The 26466-nt window shown below is 38.7% G+C and overlaps 1 protein-coding gene across 3 annotated transcripts in view; it reads left to right on the top strand.

The window, feature by feature from the left end:
* Positions 1-26466, top strand: part of grm8a (glutamate receptor, metabotropic 8a) — a 219729-nt gene that overhangs the window by 166054 nt on the left and 27209 nt on the right. For all 3 annotated transcript variants that reach the window (XM_061029471.1, XM_061029473.1, XM_061029472.1), the window contains 3 exons: positions 3337-3540; positions 21910-22049; positions 25175-25321. In XM_061029471.1, coding sequence (XP_060885454.1) covers positions 3337-3540; positions 21910-22049; positions 25175-25321 — 491 coding nt within the window. The remainder of the gene's footprint in view (positions 1-3336; positions 3541-21909; positions 22050-25174; positions 25322-26466) is intronic.

The raw sequence follows: 26466 nt of genomic DNA, 5'->3' as shown, positions 1-26466 counted from the left end.
AAACCATGTCCGGCTGGATTACAACCCGACCTGTGTACAGGTAATCAATACTGTAGGCTCAATAAAACAAGCTGTATATAGAAGCTACAAAAGTAACATCCAGAAGCAAAATGAAGATCTGAATGTGAGGTCCAGCTGGGAAGAGTTGAACTTGGCTCAGAGGAATGTGGTTGCACTGGGCAGAAGTCTTGAGTCAGAGTGAGAAAATAGGATTGAAAAAAAACCAGACTTCTGCAGGAGAGTAAGTGCTGGATAAACCTTCTGCAGCACGATAAAACACAAAGACAGAGAAAAAGAAGAGATCCTACATGACTTTCTCTTCAGTAGGGTTGGGAATCCCAGGCTAATTCATGATACGATGCAATATTATAATCAATAGGTTGTCCATGATAACAGTAATATCACAATACAGGGATTAAAGGATAATTGACATATTGCAGGGCAGTCAAATAATGATACAACACTATATCTGATTATCTAGAATAATCAATTCCCCTTAAAAGGTAAAGTGTAGAATTCATGTATTTATTGACTGCAATTTTGTGTCAGTTTCTGCTCTTATCTCGCTCCATCTCTTCACTTATTTTCACAGCTGTCTGACTTATAACCACTGTCCTCTTCTTCTTTTTCTGTTTCTCTCTGTTATCTATCTCTTCTCTGGCCAATTCACTTTCATTCATGTGTCATACGTGCTACTGTTGTTAGTCATGAAGTAGTGAAGCGATAAGTCAAAATATATCGATATGATAATAATTTATACTTATTAATCCCATTGTGATGCCATGCGATGTGATGCACTTTATTGTCCCCTTGGGGAATTTTCTTTTGTACTCCAAGTGCAACATACATTTAGCTGCCTACACAGTAGCATTAATAAATTACAAGTTCCAATGAAAAACTCAAACAATATAGCATAACTTACGATGCTCAAGATCTGCATAAAGCGCAACAGAATCAGTGAAAGGTTGGCACTAAGGAGTTTTTAAATCACTTGAGTTTGCATTGGAGGACTCTGTATAACATGAGTCACCACAGCAATATGTTGCCTTATGCATATTTTGTCCCACTCCCACTTGCTAGTATGCAATATCCTGTGAGTGTTCATGGAAGAGAGTTGTTGTTTTATCTGCAAGCTCTTTGGTTAATTCTCCATTCCTCTGTCCTCTGTCCTCTGTCCTTTGTCCTCTGTCCTCGTCCCTTAGAGGAAATGAAGTCCACTTTTAGTCCAGCGTAGTGATCAGCTGCTTGAACAGACCATGTGACAGACAAACAAAGGAAAATATCTTACTCCTTCCTCCTGCCATCCATCCCCATCAACAAGAAACACACATTCAAAAACACCCGACAGTCTTCTTTAACTGTGGATTGGATTTCATTCTCAGGACCCCATTAATTCCTTATGGATTCTCATATTGATTGAGGGGCCTCTGGTCTTGTTAATTCACGAAATCCCAGACGGGGGTTTGATTCAGTTTGCATTGCCTGAAGGTGAATGCAACTCGTAAGAAATGTGTGAATAAAATCGAGAATAAGGCAGGGTGTAGAGAAAAGAAGAGAAGGAAAGAATGAAGAAGTTGAGAATAAGTAATAACAAATGAATTAGGCAATGAATTACCTATTGAACAAAATGTAAGCAGAGAAAAAGAAAGCATAGTTCCAATCATTGACCTTTTTTATGTAGAATAAAAAGAATGCCATGATCAATTAGTGATTACCGTCTAAATGCGTCAATGAGGTTCAGTGTTTCACCCTGTCCTTTCTGTCATTAGCTCATTCTAATGGATCATTACATAAAACCCTCACAATGGATCACAACTGGGAGGCTGTTTGCTTGTTGGTGTGTATTTGTACTGTAGCTGCACACAAGCATGAAGGCCAAATGCAAATATGCATTTGTTTCCTTTGCTGATTGATGAACCTAAACATTACTCTGCAGTAATTAATTAAGCAGCAGTAATAAGATAAGCCTCATTGCTATAGCAAAAGGACAAAAGCATAGGAGACACACTGGGGTGCAGCTAAATATTACAAGCAAGAAATAAAATGTTTATTCTATACATTCAAATGTAGAGAATATAACTGTACTATATACAAAGTCCCTCACACACAGTCATGTGACAGAGGTCAGAAAGAGTATCAAGTATATTTTGTCTCATCCAAAAAATGTCATACCTTTTTCTCATACAAGGAAAGGCCATTATCAGTGGTTCAGAAGACGTTGAAAAAAAAAAAAAAAAAGGTGCAAGTTGTTCTTTCTGCTGTAACTCTCTAACCGGGGTGAGAATGGATTGAGAGGAGGTATTTGTCATTGTCAGGCTGAGTGCCCTGCTACCTGTCTGATGCTGAACCTGTCTCACTCAGGTTCCTGTTTATGTGTTTTCATCTCCCTCTTTAAAGTTTTACTCGCTAAAGTTTTACTCGAAAGACTTTAAAGAAAAAAAACCCTGTTGGTTCCCTTTTATATATTTGTTCACTTGTCCCTCAGCCCACCTCTACCTACTTTATTCTACTTTGGTCTCTGTTAGTGTATAGCTTCTCTCCTGTTTTATATGCTTTTGCTCTTTTTCTTGTATCCCTTGATTGATTTTTTAAATTCTAGACACTATCACCTTGGCTTGATTTCCTCACCCAGATTTTGACTTAACATGGGCTTACAGTAGCATGCATATAAAAATAAAACCTAATATCTATATATCACAATACATTCTAGTAAAATTAGACTTTTTGTGGGTATTCAACATGAATTGACACATTTGTTTTATGAGTTCACATCCATGTTACCTCTCAGTTATTGGGCCAAACAGAGAGAGAACATCCAATGGTCTTTGGAGGGGCAGCCTCAGACTATACCATGATTAGTAGAGTACTTGTATTGTTTTTTTTTTTTTACATTTGATTTGAATTTCATAAGTGAATATGCTCCGACTTTGGTTTTGTCTCTAGCTTCCTGTTTAAAACCAAGGTACAGAAGCTCCTCAAAGAAGTTTATAAATGAAGATGGAAGTCAGTTTAAAGTCTGCTGAGGAAAGCATTTAAGTTTAGCTAAATGTATCCTTATAAGATTGAGAGGTTACCTAATGTTATTTTTTGGGGCATTTTCTAATTGTACCTTCCAGAAGATATGCTCCTGTGATCAATAAAAGATGATCTAATCTAATTTGATTGTCAGTCTGACAGAATCCATCCCCTTGTTTCTTGTATTGTAACCATAAATAAACTCAGAGCGGATGAAGATTACTCCTGCATCCTGAGTTTATTCTCTCTGCAATCTTTAACAGAATGTATTTTTAATTTTCTTCCTTTTGTCTAACCTCTTTGACTTCGTCTTGCCGGCAGGTTTGGAAAAAGTTGGCCGGGACTCCAGCTACGAGCAAGAGGGGAAGGTTCAGTTTGTGATGGACGCAGTGTACGCCATGGCCCACGCCCTGCACCGCATGCACCGCGAGCTCTGCTACGGATACCCAGGCCTCTGCCCGCGCATGGCCAGCAACATTGACGGGAAAGAGCTGCTCAGCCACATTCGTGCTGTGAGCTTCAATGGTGAGTAAAGATTTTTACCCAATGTATTGTTAAGTGAAGTTTGAAGTCTCCTCTACCAAAGACAATGAAGTGCTGTTTTTAAACTAAAAATGGAGAATAATTCAGTTAACAATGAGCCTTTGGTATTTAAGTGTTGCTTTATTTATTTGAATGAGTATGAAGAGGAGATCCTTCAAGACTTATGGGAAAATATGATTTAAAAGTGAACAATTAGTCTGCAAATTGCTCCGTTATTCCTCGAGAACAACCGCCTACTAGTCTTCATATGATTGGATGCTGTGCAGTAATGTGCACTTCTTTTCTACTTTAAAGACACAAAGACCCGGCTCCTCATCTCATTTATCTCATCCTTATCATGAAATAAAGTCATGCTGCGTTTCACTTGCATAATTAAGTCAAGCTTGCAGCCTCTCCTGAACATATTATCTGCGTTTATTTGCTTATTGCAGATCATGATTTGGTGTTGTTTCACTGAAGCCTTGGTGCTTAAACTTTTATTTTCACTATCTCTCTCTCTCTCTCTCTCTCTCTCTGATTGACACATTCTTGTAGGTGAAAATATTCACTCATTTCATTTTAGAATATTGTCTCTAAATTTTGTCTACACACTTGTTAAGGGTACACACTACAAGAATATCAGGCCGATTCTCTCCGTCAGACAATCAACAAGTCTGATTTTGTTTATGGTTCTATCAAATTTTCCTGTGGAATCAGGTATGTTAAGAGTGATCCAATCCAATCGTAAATATTAAACATCATCAATATTTACAATCCAATATCCAGTTGTGTTGGGGGAACCCCAAAGAACAGCTGAGCATGCACTCTGTGGATTGTCACAAGACATGATAGCCAGTTGGGAAGTGACCAGCCCATATTTACGTCAACAACTTAATTCATCATTTAACTTTTTTTCAGAATTTTAAACTTAAAAGTTGTCCAAAACCCATCGCCAACATTTCCTGTCCATTGTCCACCATGTTTGTTTACTCTAAAGTCACATTTAACAGTGACAGTTTTTGCAAGATTTCCCATATAGTCAGGTTTCTGGTTGTTTGTGAATGAAATCGGTGTGTGTGTCTTTCTGTTGTAGTCATATCCTTGCTCTCCAAACGCTATAGGAACAAAACTGTCATTGTTTTCCATCATATCTGTGGTCTCTCACATTTTCAACATCTGTTAAGATCGTAAGAATCCTTTATTGTTGGCTAGGCTTGAGTTGATTTCTTCCTGTATCTGCTATTCTTTCTGCATAACCTGTTGTCATCCGTCAAGACTTAAAAGAATACCGAATGAAAACAAGAGATGGAGTTGTCTGATTCAGTTTCACAGGAAGCAGAAATGTGTTTTCACATGAATGTGTGCAAAGAAATGTGTCAGTGGTTGTTTTTTTTCCCTTCCCTTAGCTATCTCTGTCTGTCATCGCTGCAAGTGTCAGAAACCAATTCACAGGCAGCCACTGATTGCTCTTTCATACTGCAGCAGCAGGTTTGTTCTCAGCCGTGTTTCTCTGTTATTGCCCGCCTGGAGGGGAGAGAAATCACCCCTTAACCACAAGGTCACAAACTTTATACCCCAATGAATCACTGAACACTTTTCACTTACTGGAAGTTGCTGTGCTACACCTGTCCCCGGCAATACTTTGATGGAACATGAAATTAGATAGAGCTAAAAGGATTTGGGAATAAGGGGTGTGCCCTGAATTTATCAAGCAGGCTCCCGCCATGCATACGTTTAATTCACCCCACAATGCCTTCAAATGCCTCCACAGACATTCCAGATAAAAGCATCACCCACAGAAAAGACATGCTTCATTTTGCAACGAATAAGAAACGGCTTTTCCTTTTTGATGTTTGTCTGCATCACATGTCCTATGAATTTCAGATCCCAAAAGGTGTTAAATATGATGATCAAAGACATCAAAGTCTTAAGATAAACAAGCTATACATAATTAATATCACACCTTAAATGACTCCCTGCTACTCTCTCCTCAGAGTTGAGCAAGAATGGAGGAGAAAGGAGGTATCTTTTTTTTTAACAGGTGAATGAACTGCCTAAAAAAAAAAAGGGTATTGCAGATAAAGTAGTCAGATGATTCCTTTAGCTTATGCAATCCTGGAAAATGATTAATTTCTGAGTAATTTATACCAGTCAAATATCAGTTAGTGTATATCTGGAAAAGAATCAAACTACATATCTACCTTTTGCTGTAGTGTGTCCCTCCTGGGTGGTTTTCCACAGACATCTTCATTTCGCTCGCCTTTGATTTGTGGCTTTGACTTTTTCTTCTTGTACACACGTTGGTTGCCTGCCTTGAATTATTGTTCCCTCCAACTCGCAAAACTTTTTCTTTTTTTTTTAAATGTAGTCAGTTAGATTGTTTGCAAAGTGATAAAACACAGGAATGAAATGAATGGATAAAATCCCCAAAGAGCAGATTTTGCGGCAGAGTGTTCAATATATTCATCATTTCTGCTATAAATTTCTGCTGGGATTTTTATAATAAATTGCACAAAGATGAAACTTTTAAGGTGTTCTTGGATACTTTTTCACCGTTTCTTTGTCCTTAAATGTTTAAAAAGGCCTCTAAGGGGGCAGAAGAAGAATGATGGTGTTTGTTGGAGGGCTTTTTGTCGCCGTTACTCTTATCTGGTTTGTTTACATCGATAGAAGCCTGCAAGATTTAAAGCTTTTAAACCAGCTGCTTTATGTGTGTGTAGGTTTAAATGCTGGGGTTTATTTGTGTAGTCCAATAAAAAACTGTTTGGTCATTGATCTGTTTAGGGTTGACATGACATTGGAATGCTAAAGAAGAAAAGGGGCATTCATTTTAAACAGCTTTAATTATTTGAGTGTTTGTGGCGCATAGAGAAAGAGAGAATGAGACACCGATTTTTCAACATGGATTCTCCTTTTCTATGCTTTACTGGATCCATACTAATTTACCTTTCAGCAGCTGCATGAACGAACAGGAAAAGAGACAAACAGGAAAAGAGAGGAGGGAGGTTTAAGTGTTTGAATGATGACATTTCTTCATTTAGATTTTTACAATGACAACTTAACATACAGAGTTAAGCCTAACTGGTAAGAGTGACAGAAAAGGAGAAGATGAGGAGATGAGGAGAGGACACCAACAAGACTTTCTCTTCTTCACAAACCGGGGTCGAGTCAGTGATGTACGTCATTGTCTAAGGACACAAAAGGGTTTAAACCTTTTTTATTGGTGAAAATGGGATCCTTTTATTGACTGTTTAAAAGAAGTGCATGTAGCCACCATCACATCACCCATCCGTTTGTGAACCCCACTTTTGAGGCCTCAAATTTGGCTCTTTCTTTTTGCAGTCTTAAATTTGAAGTGATAGAAGAAATAGAAGTGATCATATATGGACAACTGTTATGTCCTTATCCTGGGTAAGCTGGTTTGGCTGCCGTGATTGCAAATAATTAAGCACATGTAGTCACACCATATTGCCGTACCAATAATCATTGTAAATGTTTGACTAAATGTGAGCATAAATTAGAAAATGACCATTATGTTATATTGGAGGAGACTGAAGTAGCAGTTGAAACAATGGACACTTCAGGACAATGTTCAGTGAGGTAACCATTTAACTAAGAAGTAGCAATATTTCCCCATCAGATTTCATAAAATCAGACTTATTTTTGAATCCAGTGCAGTGACCCCTACTGGATTTTTGAGGGGCTGCAGGTCCAAAAGCTTCACTTTTGGACAAAGGCCATGTCAATCTCCTATAGATATGTAAACTATGGATTCTTCAGTACAAGTTTGTCTGCTGGTAAGAAAGGTTAAATCCAACATGACATTAAGAACATTTCAATAATCAGTCTGATTCCTATTGTTAGAACTATTTAGATTATACATGTCTTTCTACATAGATCATTTTCGAGTGGAGTATCTTCAATGTGCTTACTTAAATAAGCCCTGACACATATCGACACTCAGACAGACAGAGGCTGGTGCATTGCGGAGCAAGTAAACTACAACACAAGCTGGAGCTGTAATGACATTGCAGCTTTTATTTGTCTGTGAGTTTATTGGCTTATCCAGTCAAAGACACACATTCACAAACATTAAAAGAATGTGGAAACCAAGGCCATTATGACTAATGGAATTGAATCTTTATTTCTGAGCCAATGTGAGAAACTGAACCGTCTTCATCCATCACAGATTGTCACTAAAAGAGAGACAGTGAGCTTTAGTCAACAGACTCTAACGTCATGCTGCAGTGGGCAGAGCAATCAGCAATCAAAGTACAAGAAAAGATGTGATTCCATCTCTTGAATCAGAGATGTCTGCATGATTAACACCCACCTTCAAACAAGTCCTGCAGCAACCCTGACTAGCAGTTCTCGATGCTCAGTCCATTTTATAGCCTCCACTTGTACTACTCCGTTCAGTCAACGCAAATACCGAATGAAAAGATAACCGATGTACACACGAAAGATAAAACCTCAGTTTGCATCTCCATTTTTTTTTCTTGCTAGAATGCCCCTTTTCTGTTTACTCACTGCTATTTCCAAGTCAGTCTGATTCCTAAGCTGTTCCTGTCAAACTAAAACACACACGTAACAGTCGCCCACACATATTTGTTTGGCCTATTCACACGTTCTCATGGCTCTGTTGGTTTTAAGAACATCACCAAGTGGCTTTTCATTCGAGCCATACTGCTTCTTGCTGCATCACTTCTTTTCTCTTTTTCACTGTACTATCCTTTTCTTTCCCTTTCTTTCCCTGTCTTGTCTCCGTCCTTTACATGTCGCCCACCTATTCTGCCTCGTTCTCTCCATTGTCTCATCCATCCATCACCCATCTTTCTCTTGTAAGCGCTCTGTCAGACTTAGTCGGCCTTTCTCCTATACCCTTTAAAGGTATTCACTCATCAACTGAAGGCTACAATCCGCATTTTTTTCTTTCCTTTCCTTTTCCAGTTTTAAATTCTGATCAAAAATTGTGGTTGGTTAAATTTTAACGTTGACTTCAAAAGTCCCCCTAAATAAAAACCCCCATACAGAAAAAAGATTCAAGGTCAAGGACACTTCTTCAAACCTTCAGAGGAAACTTTCACACTCGCATGTTTGAGTGTGTTTGTGATCTGATCTGTGTCCGGTTGGATCTCCTGCAGGGAGACAAGATTGAACAGACCTGCATTAATTAGAGCAGCTTGACTCTGAGACCATGAACTCCATACTTGGCTGGTCAACCTGGAGGGGAGGGGAAGGGAAGGAGGGAGATGTTGTGCAGAGAAGGATGAGCGAAGGGGAGAAATAACCAGTTGGGGCATGATGAAGTTCACTTACACATAATAACCTCTGAGAGCCGGAGAGGAGAGGACAGAACTGGAGGAGTAACTTGCTCGAAGGAGTTGAACTTCAGCAGGCTTTAATGATCCTGGAGAAGAGAACAGGGAGTTACAGAGACAGGGGTTATGGGAAGAGACATTCCACCTGGACTTAATGAACTTGGAGGGAGATGGAGGAAAAAGTGCAGGTGGAGGAGACATAAATTAGCTAGAAAGAGATATATAAATGCAATTAAGAGAGCTCCACATTCAAATTTGAACCTGATGTTTAATATTTTATAGAGCCATGCAGCCCTTTCTGGTGGTTTAAATCAAATATGTTGAGACAAACATGTAAGAGAGACTTTGCCTGCCATCTTAAGAGCACTTAGAAAAACTGAGAAAAACAAAGAATTGCACTTGATGCAGAAATATTTCTTTTGCATCACCAACGTTCTATGAAACCTAATTTCTAAAGCCCTCCAATACCTAAAACAGGGATCTGCAAAATGAGTGCCCTATGTTAGTTGGTTCTGAGGTGAACCAGCTCAAGTAGACTAGAATATTATTTTCCCCTTAGAATATGTTTTAACACTGAGAGATAGCAAACAGAGACAGAACATAACCAAGAACGGTCTCAGGGAACACCAATTGGCAGAAACAGAAACAGAAATCATGGACACTAACAGAACACTCAACATGTGCTCAACGTTCCCACAATGCCTTCAACCTTCAATGAAATAAGGAACATTAACTAAATGACCTCTGAAGATAATATGTACTGCTGTAAAACTTATTTTTGAAATGAATTATTGTTTCTCCATTAGCATGCTAATAAGAACACTGATTGTGTTGAATTCAAGGCTGTTGCGGGCCTGCTAAAGAAAAAGACAATGACAGGTTGGGCAGTGTAGAGGGAAGGTTGAACTAGCAGACATTTAAGAAGAAGTCATCTACATTTTCTGTAGTTGGCAAAGAGTGGGAAACAGACACGTTCAGAGACTCAGTGAGAGTAAAAAGAGAATGCATGATGACTAGATGATAAAATTAACTTCAAATGAAAGATAAGAGATGGAGAGGCTGAAAAGATATGCTGACTGTGTCATATCAAACTTTAGCAGGGCATGATGACCTTGAGAAGATGGGAAATGAGATAAAACAATGACTTGGTTGATTTAGAAGAAATATGATGTGTGACATTAAAAAGAAAGATACAGCAAGACCAACTTTAAAACTTTAACATTTAAAAGCAAAAAAAGGGAAGATAGAGGCAAAGCAAAAAATACGGAGCTCAAACATGCTTACTTTCCTAGGTCAGCTGGAGATGAAGATGGAGATACTCGGCCTATGTGACATCTAAATACGTCTTGTATGGCTTGTTAAATGTACGGTGTAATAGATGAAAGTGATGTTTTCATGAGTTTACTCAACTGTGTGGAATCTCTTTTTGAATGGGAAACTTTATGCAATAGTCGAGGTCGAGCTTTAAAGAATGCACAATAATGTCTGATCTCTGAACTTTTTAACTTTTTTTTTCTTCTCAGACAAAAGGGCGATTCAAGCGGCAACATTAAACCCCTTATAGTCATTCCCCCTTTGTTTCATTTCTAATGCTAAGCTAAGCTAATCACTCCCAACTCAAGCATCATATTTTAAAGGACAGATAATTCTCTTGTACCTCTTGGCAAGAAACCCAAGTGTGTTTTTCTGAATGTGAAACAATTTCACAACTTTACAATAACAGAAGATTATAACATTAATTCATAATGTTCAAACTTTAAAGGAGCAATATGTCACTATGACACCTAGTGTTTAAAAAGGGTACTACCTTCCAAATTCAAAACATTGGAGAGGGCTGTCTGCCCCCCACCCTCTCCTCTCTAGAGTCCATGTGCTCGCAGGTTGCCATGTGACGGACTCAGAAGCTTCAGTGTTTAGCCAGCTGTGCATTGGTCTTAAAACTCATTCTAACCTCTCTCCATCTTTCAAACGTTTCTCGTTGTGAAAGATTGTTGTTTCTTAAGTCAGGTAGAATCAGTTATATCTCAACCAGTTTGCTTGGCCGCTTCCATCGCTGCAACACCTGCTGGTCTGTCCTGATAACTTGTCTCTTATTTGGTAAACCAAGGGGTGTCCAAACTGGCCATGTGGGGTGCCTTAAAACCGCCTACCTTCTCTGGTCCAAACAAATACAGACCATTCAGGACCAGAATCTAAACCTAGAAGGAGGTCATACTGGCTGATGCGCTGTCGTCAGAGCATGTTTCCTTAATGTCTGATGATGTAGTAAGGTCATTATATTATCTAATTCAGTAGATATGATATTGCTCCTTTAATCAATCATAGTTTGTTTTAGGCCTTTTGTGCTTCTGTGTTCAAATCTGTCACACAGACAAGAACATACCCCTCAGTTCAGCACATAATCTCCTACTTAGTTCCTGCGGCTCACTTACACACAGCAGGTAGTAAGTAGGAGATTATTGACAGCATTTCCAACCTTGTACAGGTGGTATCACCTTGCCTGTACTGGCAGCACTCCCTCACACTGAACAACAGATGAGAAGCAATTCACATCCACTTGCAAAGCAGAGCGTCATACCGGCATAACATTTGAGTGCAGTGACTGACAGCCTGAACATCTGCATAACAATGATACAAAATCATACCATCTACAGTCAGTGTGCAACACAGTCTGACAGCTCAATTTTCTTTGTTGTGTAAATAGCATGTGTTCCTCTGAATAGCATTTAATTTAACCTTTGACTTCTTCTCATTACCTTATCTGTGATATACTTACCTTCAGATAGATCCCTGAAGAGGATCCTTTTCTGAATATAGTAAGAGATAAGAAAACTGAATAATATTTGGCAGATAAAAGCTTAAAAAAAAGGCAGACATGTATCCTGAAAAAAACAAGATGGGCAAACTGATTTGTTAATGGATATCCTACACTTATCCTCATATTTTCTGACACCAGATGTACCAGATATATACACTGGATGTGTATATTTTTGTCTGGAATGCGTTGCTGATGTATATTATTTAAAAAAGTCTGACTTTACATTACACTGACACATTGCATTGTGCAGCCAAACACCAAACTTGTGCTTTGTCTGAACATATATTAAATCCTGCACTGTTGTAGAATAATGTAGATGCAGACACAGCAAAGAGAATGAAGCGCATAGGATAAGGGATAATGAAAAAAATACCTTGTTTGTGCATTTCCATGATGGAATCATATTTTAAAAAGTGGGACAATGATCCTTTATTTTAAGTCTTATATGAACTGGAAAGATACAGGGAGACTTGTCTACAATATATGTGCAATACAATTACAGACTAGATAACAACCTAAATATCATTATCCATACTATTCAGGCTCTCTCTCTTCCATCCCCTTTCCTCTGCCAAGTTTGGTAATATAACTCTGTGTTGCTGCTTTTGTTTATTCTTCCTCTCTCTCCCTTCCATTTTCTCTAAATTGTGTTTCTATCCCCTGTTCGGGTTGTTTTTGTCTCTTTTGATCAGCTTAATAGTGGTCCTCTCCTTCTGTTTTTATTGAGTTTCCTCGCACTCTCTCTCTCTCTCTCCTCTTTTCTCTGAGACTGCAGTGAATGCAGAACATGACACAGATGGAGGCTCCTTAAATGAGTTTTCTGTAATTACTGGTGATGCCATATTCCAAGCTTTGTTGTGCTGTGCGAGTGTGTGTTTTATTCATGCATACGTTTACACATCTCTGCAAAGAGTACTTTGTCTCCTTTTAACCTTTTCTAAACTCGTTTTCATTTGTTTGGCTTCCCCTCTCTTCTTCTTAATCTTACTTTTTCTAATTATCCAAAGTGTTTCATTCTCATTCACAGTGAAAACCATTTATATTTGGATCCTGTTCTATTATACATTGTTATATCCTCCATGCTTTGTTTCTCACATTGAATGTCTTCTTTCCTGCCCTTTTTCTCCCCTGTTCAGTCGAGGCATGCACAGCGATAACAGCCTGGCTGAGAGGAGAAGGGCTATTTTTTTTATTTATTTTTTTTAGAAGGAGGTGTGGATAGATGGCGAGGAGGGAAAGTTAGAGTGCTTTGGAAACGCTTAGAGAAAAGAAGAGGAGAAATGGGTGGTTTTTGAGATGGAGAGTGGTAGATGAAGGCAGAAAGGAGGGGACAGAGAGGCAGAAGATGCTTTGAACGGATGAGATAGGGGAAGGAGGAGGAGTTGCTGTAAGGATAGTTTTACAACGAGCTGTGAATACTGTCCTCGGAAAACAGACTGCAAAAAGAAGTCAATTTGTTTGATATGAAAGAAAAAAAAGAGTTTCAGTTTTCAGGCTTGATTCTGTTCTTTCCCTCTGCTCTGCCATTTCTTATTCTCTTTATCTTTCTTCCACTGTCTCTCTGTTTCTGTGCTTCTCCCCTGTTAGTGCTATCAATGCATGGCACACAGATGGCAGCCAGTTGGCAAAAACCCACACAGACATGGACATGCACACACACAGAACTATGTTTTATTAATGCATACTGCTGTGAAGTTTTTTTTTATTTTATTTTTTTAAATCTCCCTGTCACAAACATTTAGCCCCTGATTTTCAGACTTACCATTCACCTTCATTGTTCCTAAAGTGAACAGGGGGATGCTGAGGGCTTTCCAACAGCACTCCTTCTTCTACTTCTGTAGCTCATTATTTTTTCTCTCCATCATCCCTCTTCTTGTCGTCTTTTGGCTCACTTTTTTTTCCAGCTCTACGAATAGGGGAGCAGGTCTACTGCTAGACTCCTTTTCTCCATCTGCCTCTTTTTATCTCTGTCAGCCGGGGGAAGCTTTAAAGCATGTGCTAATTGATATTCTCACAGATTCTCTCACTCTGATTTTTCTGGTTTTTTTACCTTTTTTTCTGTCAAAGTAAAAAAAGTTGGGAGCTTTTCAACCGTCTTACTATGTGATATTCTCATAGATTCTCCCTTGTTCACCCTCTTGTCTTTTGCTTTTAAGTCGCTTCATGTGTTTCTGTGTCTATCTGTAAGATAGCTTTTGATGTTTTTCCACGGACCTGCTTACTCTCTGTTTTTTACTTGTATTTTTCCGACACACATTTTTCTCCATCTTTTTCTCTTCTTTTGCCTTCTTAGTCAACTCACTTTCATTTTTCTTGTTAGTATGATTCAGCAGGATTTGACTGACATTAATTTGAACTTAGATGCAAGCATCAGTTTACCTCTCTGGTACTCGTTGTGTTGATTATTCTTCGCCTGCAGATAAATTCACATTAACTTCATTGCTTGAAATCTTTCGTTTGAAAGCCGATACATGAAAGAAGCAAAAAGTCATGAACCATGAGCTTTCCTTGTAAATCGAAAGAAAAAGTTGTGAGATTTGTAGCTTTCTTCTCGTGCTGTTCTATTGTTGTTCCCCCAAAGGGAAAAGAAAGCTTCAACTCTGCAGGGAAGCTCCAGAGCTGTGCCTCTGGCAGGCAGGGGAACATTCTCTTGCTGGAGGACACAAAACTGAGCTTATGTCTACAGTGCCTTACTGTTACAAATAGGTAAAGAAAACATATGCTTGCACTTACACACATACAAACATCCACACCCCCTTTGAAAACAAGTATTGGCATGCTGTAAAATCCTATTTTGAGCAGCAAACCTTCTGGAAATATTCAGAGAAACACACAGATTTTATAATACTCCTCTGAACTGGAGCAAATGGGGCAATGCAAGGTGTTCACATAAATCTGAGCCATGATATTTCCTGTCATTTTGTGGTATTTTGGAGTTTGTCAATTTGCTTTGGGTTATAAAAAAAAAGAAATATAATTAGGTGCTGAAAATTAGCATCACAAAAGTGTACTTCCTGTACTACAAGAACAGGAATAATTAAAGAGTGTGTGTAGGTTTATAGACTAACAAGACAATCATATATGATGTTTAGAAATGATCTTCTGTTTGAAAGCTATAAGTCAGTTTTCCTCCATGCAGATCCCAACGGAATGAAAGTTTAAATACAAGACAAAAAAACAAATAAAGATAATAAAGAAGCTGTTTACCCCGCCCCCTCCTCCCTAGAGTTGGTGTGCACGTAGGTTGCCATGTCGTTGACACTGAAGCTTCAGTGTTTAGCCAGCTCTGCATCAGTTTTGAAACATTTTTGCACTCTTACGTCTCTCCAATTTTCAAAAGCATGTCCACTATTTCTCCTAATTTGACCAAGTTTGCTGTTTGCCTGTTTGACCAAAATGGCCGTGTGTGGGTGCCTTAAAACTGCCTACCTTCTAGTGGTCAAAACAAATATAGACCATTTCGCACCGGAATCGAATATAAGGAGGACATTCTGGCCTCTGCGTTGTTGTCACAGAAGCTAATACTTCAACACAGCGTGTGTTTCCTAATATCTGATGAAAAAGTAAGGTCATGTTATGATTTAATTCAGTAAATATTTTACATATTGGACCATTGAAGGTGAAAATGTGAGTGAATTTTCTAGTTTTAGCAGTTTTTTTTCCTGCAGTGCAACATCTACCTTTGACTAACTGAAGATGATCAGCATCACTACAGGATGAGATGGGGGTTTCGTTGCCAAGGTGACCAGCAAATAATTTATTTATCAAGGTTATGGCAACTTAAGTAGGAGGCGTTGAAAATACGTGTTCATTTGTCACTGCTCAACACCTCTGACACACACTGCTGCCAGAGTACATAAACACATTGATGTTTTCTCTTCACTTTTCTCTTGCCTTTAACTTGCCCAGCAGTCAAACCATTCAGATGTGATTGCATCGTGTTGAAGTGAAAAAAAAACACAATTCATTATTGTGATTTATTTTGATGTTGCTTAACTTCAGATGCATTGTAATAACTCAGTAGACTCCATGTTATATCATTCAAGTTACTACAAGATTGTTTCTAAAGAAGAATAAATAAAGCCCAAATTGATATTTTTTAAGGCCAATAAGCCTGTCTGTGCTTCTACATCAAAACATTCATCAGAATTGATAAAGAGTCTGCAGCTGCTTGTTTTCCCAACATATTGGCTTAATGCTGCCAGCTCTCGTCACACCCATTGTGTGTGTGTTTGCCCTAAGTGCTGCTGCTTTTAAAAGTGTGCCTTCTTTATCTACCTTTCTCAGAAATTGCCAACAAATGGTAAAAAGCACTGAGATTGAATAATCATTTTCTACTCGAGGTAACCACCGCTTTCAGCCTGCCTTTGCTGTGCATAATTTAAAGTACCAGTCAGCATGTATCCGCTCCAAACAACTGTTTCAGATGCTGCATGCTGAGCTTGCTCTATACTGGCGTGATTGGTTGAAAATGGGGTGGTTAGATGAAAGTTTGGAGAGAACAGGAGAGCGGTGAGGAAAATAAGACATTTGTATCATTAGGGGAGAAATAAACTCTTATCTGTTTTTTATTAATGTGTTGGCTACAGACTGTTGGGATGCTCTAAAAAAAATAATCAACACAGGCAGGTTCCTCTTAATACCCTGCATAATCTGTAAGACATTTTAAAATGACTTAATTATCAAATCTTTTATTGGGTTTTGTTCATTGTTTTTTTTCACTTGTTTTTGTCACAATCGGAAAACAAGGAGGTGTGGACCCAAGTGCAGAATTAACTAAACTATTTATTTTAACAAAAAGCCAAACAAAAACACAGGGCTCAAAAACAGGGAGCCACCGGTACACTGACATAACATACGCACCGACAAACACATACAATGAACTGACACAGAAGGGAAGAAACACAGAGACTAAATAGACACAGGGGTAATCAAACACAGGTGAGACTAATAACACAGGTGAAGACAATGAGGGCAATCAACACGGAGGGAAACACACAGAGGAAGGAATGGACACTGAGGATAACTACAAAATAAAATACATGAAACACTGAAGACACACAGAACTCAAGAATGAACAAAACCCACTAGAACATAGAGAAACACTAAACACAAAACTAAATAACACCAAATCATGACAGTTTTTCCCTTTTATTTTATACTCAAAATATTTGTTCTGATAAGGGCAAGGGGGGAAGGAATAGAGGGAACTGTAGGAAGGTAGTGTTTAGAGGGAAACGGGACCAACGCATATTGAAAAGGATTTGAAAAAACATGGAGCAAAGGGGGTCAATGAAAAATAAGTAGGTAAACAGAGAAAAGAGCAAGATGGAAATCTGCAAAAATGTAGGGCCTACAGAAGGTGAGTGATGATAGATCTAAGGATGGAAAGAAAAGGGAAAGAATGAAAACGGGAACAAAAAGAAAGAAAGAACAGAGATTATGATACAATTGGAGGCTAAATTGCCATAGAAAAAGAACATTGCAAAGAACTGAAGCAGAAGAGAAAATGAGAAAGAAGAGAACATTGAGTTGTTGTAGTTTTCAGTCTAATGGTCAGGAATGTGTCAAAAGCCTGATTCTTGCTTATTGAGTTGAGGTAAATAGAAAAACCCATTTGTGTTACAATTGTAAAAAAAAAATAAAAAATCTGGAAGAGAACAGAGAAAGAAAGACTGTCATGGAGCGAGGACAAAGTAAAAGAAATCTAAGCTTATTGCAGAGTTTAGGTTCAGAGTTGTTGATAAGTTATAATGTCCTTTGTGGTCTCTATGGGTGTAGATAGATACTCTGTCTGTGTTAGAGACATCACTGATTGATTACGTAAGTCTGTGGCGTGCTTCTCTGTGAAATTGGTCACTAGAGTATTGCATGTAGTTGCTAGGTGTTTCCTATAATGATTGCTGGATTGTTGGTAGGATGTTGGATAATAGTTGCCATCGTTAATCTGGACAGTTGTGTGTTAAATACTAGATGTTTGGGAGGTATTGACCGGTAGTTTGGTGGATGTGTTTGCTCGAGCGAACTGGATGCTTGCTATGATGTTATATTCTTAAAGGCTCTGGAAACTTGACTTGAAATATAGAATATAATACAATGCCTTCATTGTCATTGCACATGGTATGACACGATTTGCTGTGCTTCTCACATTCATCACGTTCAGCCACACGCATGCATCCATGACAGTTTCAAAAAGTTGTCGACAGAGGTGGTCAAAAACAGGTCTAGTGCATTCAGTCTACAGTGTTAATAACCTCTGGACTGTAAGGCACATTCCAAGGATACAAATAAATGTTTGTATAGATATGAAGGCATAATGCCCATGAAATGTCAAACTGTTGATCAGATTTTAGAAGAAGAAAAATACAATATTTCACTTTACATATTTTGCAGCATGGTTATTGTACATTGTTATTGCACCACAAGATAAATATAGCACAGTAAAACGCAGAGTATTATTTTTGTACATTAAATGTTAATGCACCATAAATAATGAGTTCTTGCACATAAATGTTATGCCCAAAGCTCAGGTCAAATGTAAGATCTGTCAGTGATATCGGGGGGAGCGGGGTTGGTTTTATTTTTGGTGTTTGGGCCATTTACTCTGTCAAGTTAAAGTTCAATGATGGCTCTGGGGTAGAAACTGTTTTTAAATCTTGATGTCCAGTACTTAAGGGCCCTGAAACATCTTCCAGATAGCAACAGAAAAAAGGTGGTTGAAGGGATGGGTAACTTCCTCCTTCACGATGCTGCTGGCTCTGCGGAGACGGCGTGTTCTGAAGCTGTCGTCCAATCAGGGCAGGGGAAGTCCAACGGTTTTCTGAGCAGTGTTGATGACTCTCTGGAGGGCCTTCCTGTCTGCTGCTGAGCAGTTATCATACCAGGTGGTAATACAGTTTGTTACTATGCTCTTTATAGTGGAGTGGTAAACTATGTGGTGGACTAAATATAAAATTCACATGTGATATCAAAATGTTTCATTAAGGATCCACAAAAATCAAAATGAAAAAAAATGAACTATTAGAAAACCTTGTCAAAAAACACTTATTTAGCTAGTTTAGGTCAATTCTCAGGACTGTGTGGGTGTGGCAGCTCCCAACTTTTGATTGACATATGTCTATCAAAATGTCTCCCTTTTCTTCCAATTCTGAAGAGGCTGAAGTGCGGGGACACTGGTCAGGGTGCAAGACAATGCCGTTTGGCAAAGCCTCAGAGCTTCCCTGGCAAAACTGATTCAACTGTCTTGGGGGAGTGCTTTTGTTTGACTCCGCCACGGCTCTCCAAAACACTGCCGAGTGCCGACTGTTTCTCCAAATCCAGCGCATGACAAGCTGTCATCTTCACGGGTGGATGTGCAGCGTGGAACAACTCACGTGAGCATAAAGGCGCAAAGATTGTAAGGGGAGAGAGAAAGTGAGAGATTGAGAGGGACAGGGATGAGACTGATATGAGTATAGATAGATGACGGTACGTCGTTAGCTAGCAAATTGCAAACGGCGTCGTAGTGAGGAGTCGACTCGGACTACAGGGAGATTGAGAAGCAGCAAAGGAGTTGTGTTGCACTTGATTGGGCGGGATATGTGTGTATTTTTTTATTATTGGTTTGAAATTGATGTCGTTAGAAATCTCATCGCTAACCCCGCCCAATTCACACCCAATATCTGAAAGTATTCCAAAACGTACATGACAAGAGGTCATTTCTTTTTCCCATTTTTAAGGCTTATTTTTGGTTCTTTTAATGCCTTTATTTTGAGACAGGACAGTGGATAGAGTCAGAAACCGGGGGGAGAGAGAGTGTTGGGAATGACATGTGGGAAAGGAGCCACAGGTCGGATTCAAACCTGGGCCGCCCACCTGGAGCACCAAAGCCTCTGTACAATGGGTGTATGCCCTAACCACTAGGCTACCGGCACCTTGACAGATGTTATTTCTATTAGAGAGAACATATTATCTGCATACGATTATAAACAACTCAGTTAGAAGATTATTGTGGATTTGGGTTTCCAGAGGCTTTAAAAATCACTTATTCAACAAAGATGAGATAATTCTGTTTTCCTACTTCAAAGTCAAAACACTTATACACCAAAGTATCACAATACACATTTTACAGTAGTAAAACCAATTTGAATATGTGATCCAAAGAAGCTTTTTTTACTGTGCCTCTCCTACTGTGCTGCACAGTGAGTCGCCAAAATATTTAATATCAGTTTTTCAGTCAATCTTGGTATCTAATTATGACAGGCGGGGCAAGAGTCAGGGTGAGTAAAGACTACATTAAACACATGGTGAGATTGTGTCAGCAGAACAGTTAAAGCAGGAAGCACAATAGATACTGTTGGACATGTACCAGTAGTGGCAGCAATGTGGCTCATTCATAACCCGTGGAAACAAAGAGAGACATTGGCTTTTGTCTCTATTGATTTAATCTTTCTCCATTTATCTCTCTCACTCTCTTTCTCAATAATCGCTCATTTTCTCTTTGTCTCTTCATACATGTATCTCTCATGTCTTTTCACCAGACCTGAGTCTCTCTCTTCTCTATTTCCTTTGTCTTTCTCTTCTCCTTTTTTTCCTGTGACTATTTTTATTTCTGTGCCATCATTGAACCTTTTCTCTACCCACCTTATTCTCTTTAACCAGTTTCCTCTCTCTTTTTTCTGTCTGTCTTTCAATTTAGTTTTCTGCTCTCAAACAACTATACATTGATTTCTGGTATTATTTTCTTTTTCTGGCATGAGTAATATCTCCTCTGTTTGCCTGACACTCTCTTTTGTCTGCCTTTTTTTTTTTTTCATTCTCTTAGTCATTTACCAATCTTTATCCTCACATTTGGTCTTTATCTGTCCGTCTTATTTTCCCTCAAACAGGTAACTGCTTTTTATATTCCCTCAGGATCATCCCACCATATCAAGGACTTATAGAACACAGGTGGAATTTCCATATTGCAGTGCTCACTGTAATTGGATTGCTTTTATGCTACGCCAGATTCAGAAATCTGATTTGATAGTGTTGCTTCATGAAAGATGTAAAAAGAGTAAGACAGAGGGGGAAAAACGGATAAAAGCTTTGTGTTGAGTCTTATTGGTGGTGAGAAAACTAAACCTAAGAGGACACATAAACTCACCCTCGCATGTGCATATTCAATCACAACACTCTGTAGCAAACTCACACACACACACACACACACACACACACACACACACACACACACTGGTACAATGCAATCCAGTTTACATTAAAGACTAAACATGATGGTGCCTTTGCCGTCATGACTCCTTAATATTCTGATAAATGACTGTTTCATTAAATATCTGTGTTCCTCATATATATATATTTGGTGTCATGTAATGCTACAATAATAATCAATGTCTTAAGGTTAGCATGTAAATATATTATTATTTCTTTATTTCCAAGAAGCTAAGTAAAGTCTCTTTCACAAATTGAGGTAATAAAAGATTTCTGAATGTAACAATTAGTCATTTCTGACTGATGAGTTGTTTGACTACAGACTCTGGAGGGCTAACTCCTATCGTATAAATCAGGGGAAAGTTGTCAAGTAAATAAAGCTTCAGCCCATTTCCTGTGGCAAAAATGAAAGACATTAGAGGAAACAGCAGAGAAAATACAAGGTTAAATGACACGAAGAGCTGGATGACAAAGAATTTAACTAGATTGAAGAAGGCAGAGTCAATGCTCAGCCAAACACATTCATTGCGACTGCGACTCCTATTCCTACTGGGCAGTTAAAGGGAAACAAAAACTAAATCAGGAACGTCTTTCATTCATGCAGTCACATTTATTTACAGCTAAGTGGGAAATTTACTATTTATTGATTTCACTCTACACTCTATATTAATACCTTAATATTCACCTCAAAATCTGATATTACTTGTAGCTATTGTCATCATTCTTAGTCGTCTTTTACATACTTTGTAAACTGAAAGAATTGCAACCTCTTTTTTGCCACATTGATATTGCAAGAACAGACAACGCGTCTGACTTTAACTGTCTTTTTTTTTAATTGTGAAATGCAGCTTCTAGAGAATATGTCATGCCATATCTGTAATTTTGGCCTAAAATATGTTGTTATTTTCTTCCTTTTTACTTTTCAGGGTTTTTTCATTCCTATGTAAGCAATAAAAATGTACCATCTGAGCTGAAATCAATCTGGAATAGTGTCAGAATAAATTAATAAGCACACCCTCTCTCCAATATCCACTTTCTTTGGTCCAGGAAGTGCCGGTACCCCTGTGGTTTTCAACGAGAATGGAGATGCTCCAGGTAGATACGATATCTTCCAATACCAGATCAACAACAGATCGACTGCAGAGTACAGAGTCATTGGCTCCTGGACCAACAAACTACACCTCAAGGTGAGATTATAGTGGTGGTGGGGTCTAATCAAGATCACTTCAACTACATCTGTACATTCATTTAATGTCATGCTCATCAAAATCTAAACATCAAAAGTTCAAATTCAAGCACACTGCATATTGAGCCTCCATTTTCTCTCTATGGCTGCAAAGGACACTGTCTTCATGTGAAAAAATGCAAACATAAGGATCCAGCGTGTTCTTTGAATAGACTGGATTATTGAAGCTTCTGATCTATTACCGAGCAAATGAGAGTAAAAGTTCAACATCGCTCTAAGCAGCTGTCTTGAATTGAAAATCTTTCTCTCACAAAGTTGGATTTATCTTCATTCCGTTTGTTCAGAAGCAAAAGTTAGCTCATTTGAGCATCTTAACAAAAAAAGTGTACACATCTCATTTTCATTCAGGATGTTAAGTGTTGTGCAGGGATTCACTCATGCTGACACACACCCACACAAGGGCAAACACAAACATTTATAAGACTTGTTAAAGCTGCAGTTTACACCTGAGCAGCAAATCCATCCACACAAAACTCTTTATTTAATGCACAAGAAATCTGGAATCTCATTGTCTTTGTCTCAGAATCTCACGACTTCACTTACACACGTGTGCGCACAAAATCCTGAGGTACACCAGAGCACTTGGTGTTATAAATCCACCCAGGACTTTATTAGAAAGGCCAGATGACATATGAGAAGACTAATAGACATGAAGTGCTTTCTGCCTGATGGACGCCCTTGCTCACTCAGGGAGAGAGAGTAAGAGAGACAGACAGAAAGATTGAACACAAAGGACAACACATAGTTAAGACACACATGATTGGACACTTTGACAGTTGACAAATTAACACAAGTATTAGATTTGTTTAACAATCCAGTTAGGGTTGAAAGGTACAGTGGCAGATGCAGTGATGGAGGCATGAACGTATTTGTGATCAACAAACTTTAGAAAAGTGTTTAATGTTTTTAATTGTTGTGTATTGATTTGAATTGTTTGTATTGTAATGTTTGTTCATAGCTAACTCTGGCCCAACAGTTGTGTCGTGCATAGCCCCTGTCAAAATAAACCAACTAACAGCAAACTATGAAAAATAAACTAAACTAGGACATGTACAGCTAAGAAAAAAAAAAAGCCAACCTAAGAATTCTATCGACCATATTCACATTGTGCAATACTCATCTCAATACTCACAGCATCTCGTGAAGACTGTGAAAGTGTCTAAATAAATCTCATGGATTGAATGAATTAAGACGACCGTCTGCCTGTACTGTACGGTGTAAACAGAAGCATCAATGTCCCCTCTACTCAAGTAGTCAATTGATGAAATAATCAATCAGCTTGTGAAAACTTTAAAAAAGATCCTAACATTATACTTTCACTACACCTCATCAATGATAACAGTAAGAGTGGAGCTAGAAGGAAGAGCTACAAAGTAGCTTCATGTTGTATGCTTGAAAACATTAGAGGTCACATATTATTCAAAATACACTTTACAATGTTTTTCGATATGTTTTCCTAGCCAGTATTCCATCCCCCTGATTAAATGAAATGTCCATCCTCTCCATCTTTTGCCTGCTCCCCTTTTTCAAAAATGTGCGCTTGAACAGGCTGCATGGAGATTTTCCCTTTGTGACATCACAAAGGGTAGTAACCCCTCCCCCAGGTGGTGACACTGCCAAAGCTCTGTGTTTGTTCGGCCCTCTGAGTCTGCCTTCTCACTGTAAAAAATAGAGAATGGTGCAAGAAAGCCCAAGCCACCTACGCCCTTCCATAGAGGTGCGTGGTCGAACACAGCATCAAAGGCTATAGACACAGAAACAGCCTGTTCTGGGCAGGGCTAAGATAAAGGGGTTTATAGCTAATTGGTTTACATATAACATTTGTAATTTGTAAAATGCTGTATCAATCTGGATGTTTAGTATCCATTTCTTTGTAGTTTCTTATCAATCCGGAAGCATTAAATGAAAACTTTTGTCCGATTCTTGATGTTTATATGACGTGCAACCTGGAACTAAGCAGTAAGACATGATAACATTTAATCTTCCAAGCTTGAATGGGACTTCACAGTAAAATGGGCTCCGTGTGTATACAGTCTGTTATTTCTATTATCCTTTAAATACGTTTTTGAATAGAATAGAGATACATAACCAGGCCTATGTAGTTGTGAGGTATCCATTGTAAATAGTTGAGTGTCTTTGTGTATGTCAAAATCAAGAACTTTTAGCGCTGTGAGAAAATTATGTGAAATTCTCACCAAAAAACAGGTACAAAACTGTCTCAAAAGAATTCTAATATGCACCAAAACACAACAGAATATTTCTGACAGATGTATTTGCAGCACTAAAATGTTAACAGCAAGTAACCTCAAGTGTGTGAGTATGCGTTTCTCTGTGTGTCACTGATCAAATCAAGTCCATTCTCACAGTCCCTGATGGGTTTTTCCTGCTAACTAATTTTCATTGGACTTGTACACTGTGTGCCTGTTTAAAACAGTAATGCTCAATTTTCCTGAGCACCCACAGCAACAGATGAACCTCAGGGACTCGGGGTAATGGCAGAGTTACAAACACTCGCACACTCATAACAACAAATTAAAAAGCAAGAACTCAGACATACGGAAATCTCAGGGATTCACTATAATGCCAGCATGACATGAGCACAAACAAACAAAACGCACACAGTAGAACATATGCACACACTGACAACCATGGTGACACACACACAGACACACACACAGACACACACACAGAAGGAAATACAGATGGCCTATTTGTGCCAGATCTGATTACGGTCTGATTGCTGGCTTCCAGACTAGCTGGTGTTAGGTTTGTGCCCGGCAGGCCTCAGGAAAATGATCAGAGGATCTGCTTGTGCTAATTGCTCTCCAAGTTGCCCTGCAGACACACTTTCTGCAGGTACACTGCGAAACTGAGTGTTAAAGGACTGTTCAAATTAAGTTATGTGAGCCTCAGCAGATGGCTGCCAATCTTAGTGCCTCCTAGTAGACAATATAAAGGTGTTTGTGTGTTCATGTTTTGCAACATGAACACACAAACAATTGTTTTGTTTCCCTTGAGACTAAAACTACATTTGCCTTTGTCCAATTTGTTCCTCTCATCTAATAGGTGGAGGCCATGCGTTGGAAAACAGGTGATCCATCTCTCCCACCCTCTGTGTGCAGCATCCCATGCCGTACGGGGGAAAGGAAGAAAGTGGTTAAAGGTGTGCCGTGTTGCTGGCACTGCGAGCGATGCGAAGGGTACCATTATCAGGTAGAAAATACAGAACACCTGTACCTGCTGTTGCGTCAATTTGTATTCAACCTTTGGTTTTGTCCATTATTTCTACAGTGTTGTCTTTTTTTTTTGCACAAACTGGAAAACCAGCCTGTCAAGATATGACATAGAATACATACTCATAACCTTCCCAATAGACATACTCAATCGGTAATGGTGAGATGCTAATTGTGTCAGGATGTAGGTGGAAAGGACCACATAGTTGGATTTTGTTTTGGTTTTTAAATTCAAGACTTTGTATCAAACTCGATGCTAGCTGAATATTTTCATTTTGACATTCTCAGGTTTCAGTGGGAAAAACTCCCAAAACACATTTACTTTTCATGAAAAGATAAAAGCTGAGTCTCTAAAAGTACAAAACTAGTAACAGTAGACTTTTTATATCCATGTCAACATTAAATTATTTGTCAATCCCTTTTGTGTTAAAGGTAGAGTCAGTAGAATTGTTCATTGAAACTGGGCCCCTCCTCCTGAGTGCAAACTCCCTGCAAGACATAGTGTGTACGCTTCCTGCTTGTACTGCATGCTAGCACAAGCTAACCGCAGGTGCACCTGCATGTCCAACAGACAGAAGGCCAGCTCCACGTCCGCGGGTGAAAGCCAGCCTAATATTCCCGTCCACTCCCTGAACTGTATCCACTCCTAAACTCAGATGTGCGCTGCCATTGGCTGGGGGAAACACACCCACCCACCGTCCGTAAAATGTCCAGAGTTTACCAAAACAAACCAAAACATCAAAATACAGGCAGACAACAAAGTGTCTGCAGATACAGTCACCACCACACATGTATGGAGGACCATAAGTGATGAAGAGCTGCATTACTTTTTTACAAGTCTATATTTTATTTATTAGGAAAAAGCTACTATCTTTCTCTTAGTCATACAAAGAAAAATACTTTTAAATTGTTGGTTGTTGTTGGTAAAAATGAAGATCTGCTGCTGACAACCAAAGCTACATTCAAATGAATAAAAAAATGTTTTAACAATGAACCAACTGGATGATAAGTGTGCTTCATTTCTTTTTGTGATTCAGAAATGTAGTCCCTGCATATATTCATTTTCTGCAGCTGCTGAATGCAGAGTTTGACACATCATATGATTTCAGTCCCATGTGTAGTAAT

Source organism: Labrus mixtus, chromosome 22, assembly GCF_963584025.1.
Source record: "Labrus mixtus chromosome 22, fLabMix1.1, whole genome shotgun sequence".
NCBI lineage: Eukaryota > Metazoa > Chordata > Actinopteri > Labriformes > Labridae > Labrus > Labrus mixtus.
This window is presented reverse-complemented; position numbering and strand designations above follow the sequence as displayed.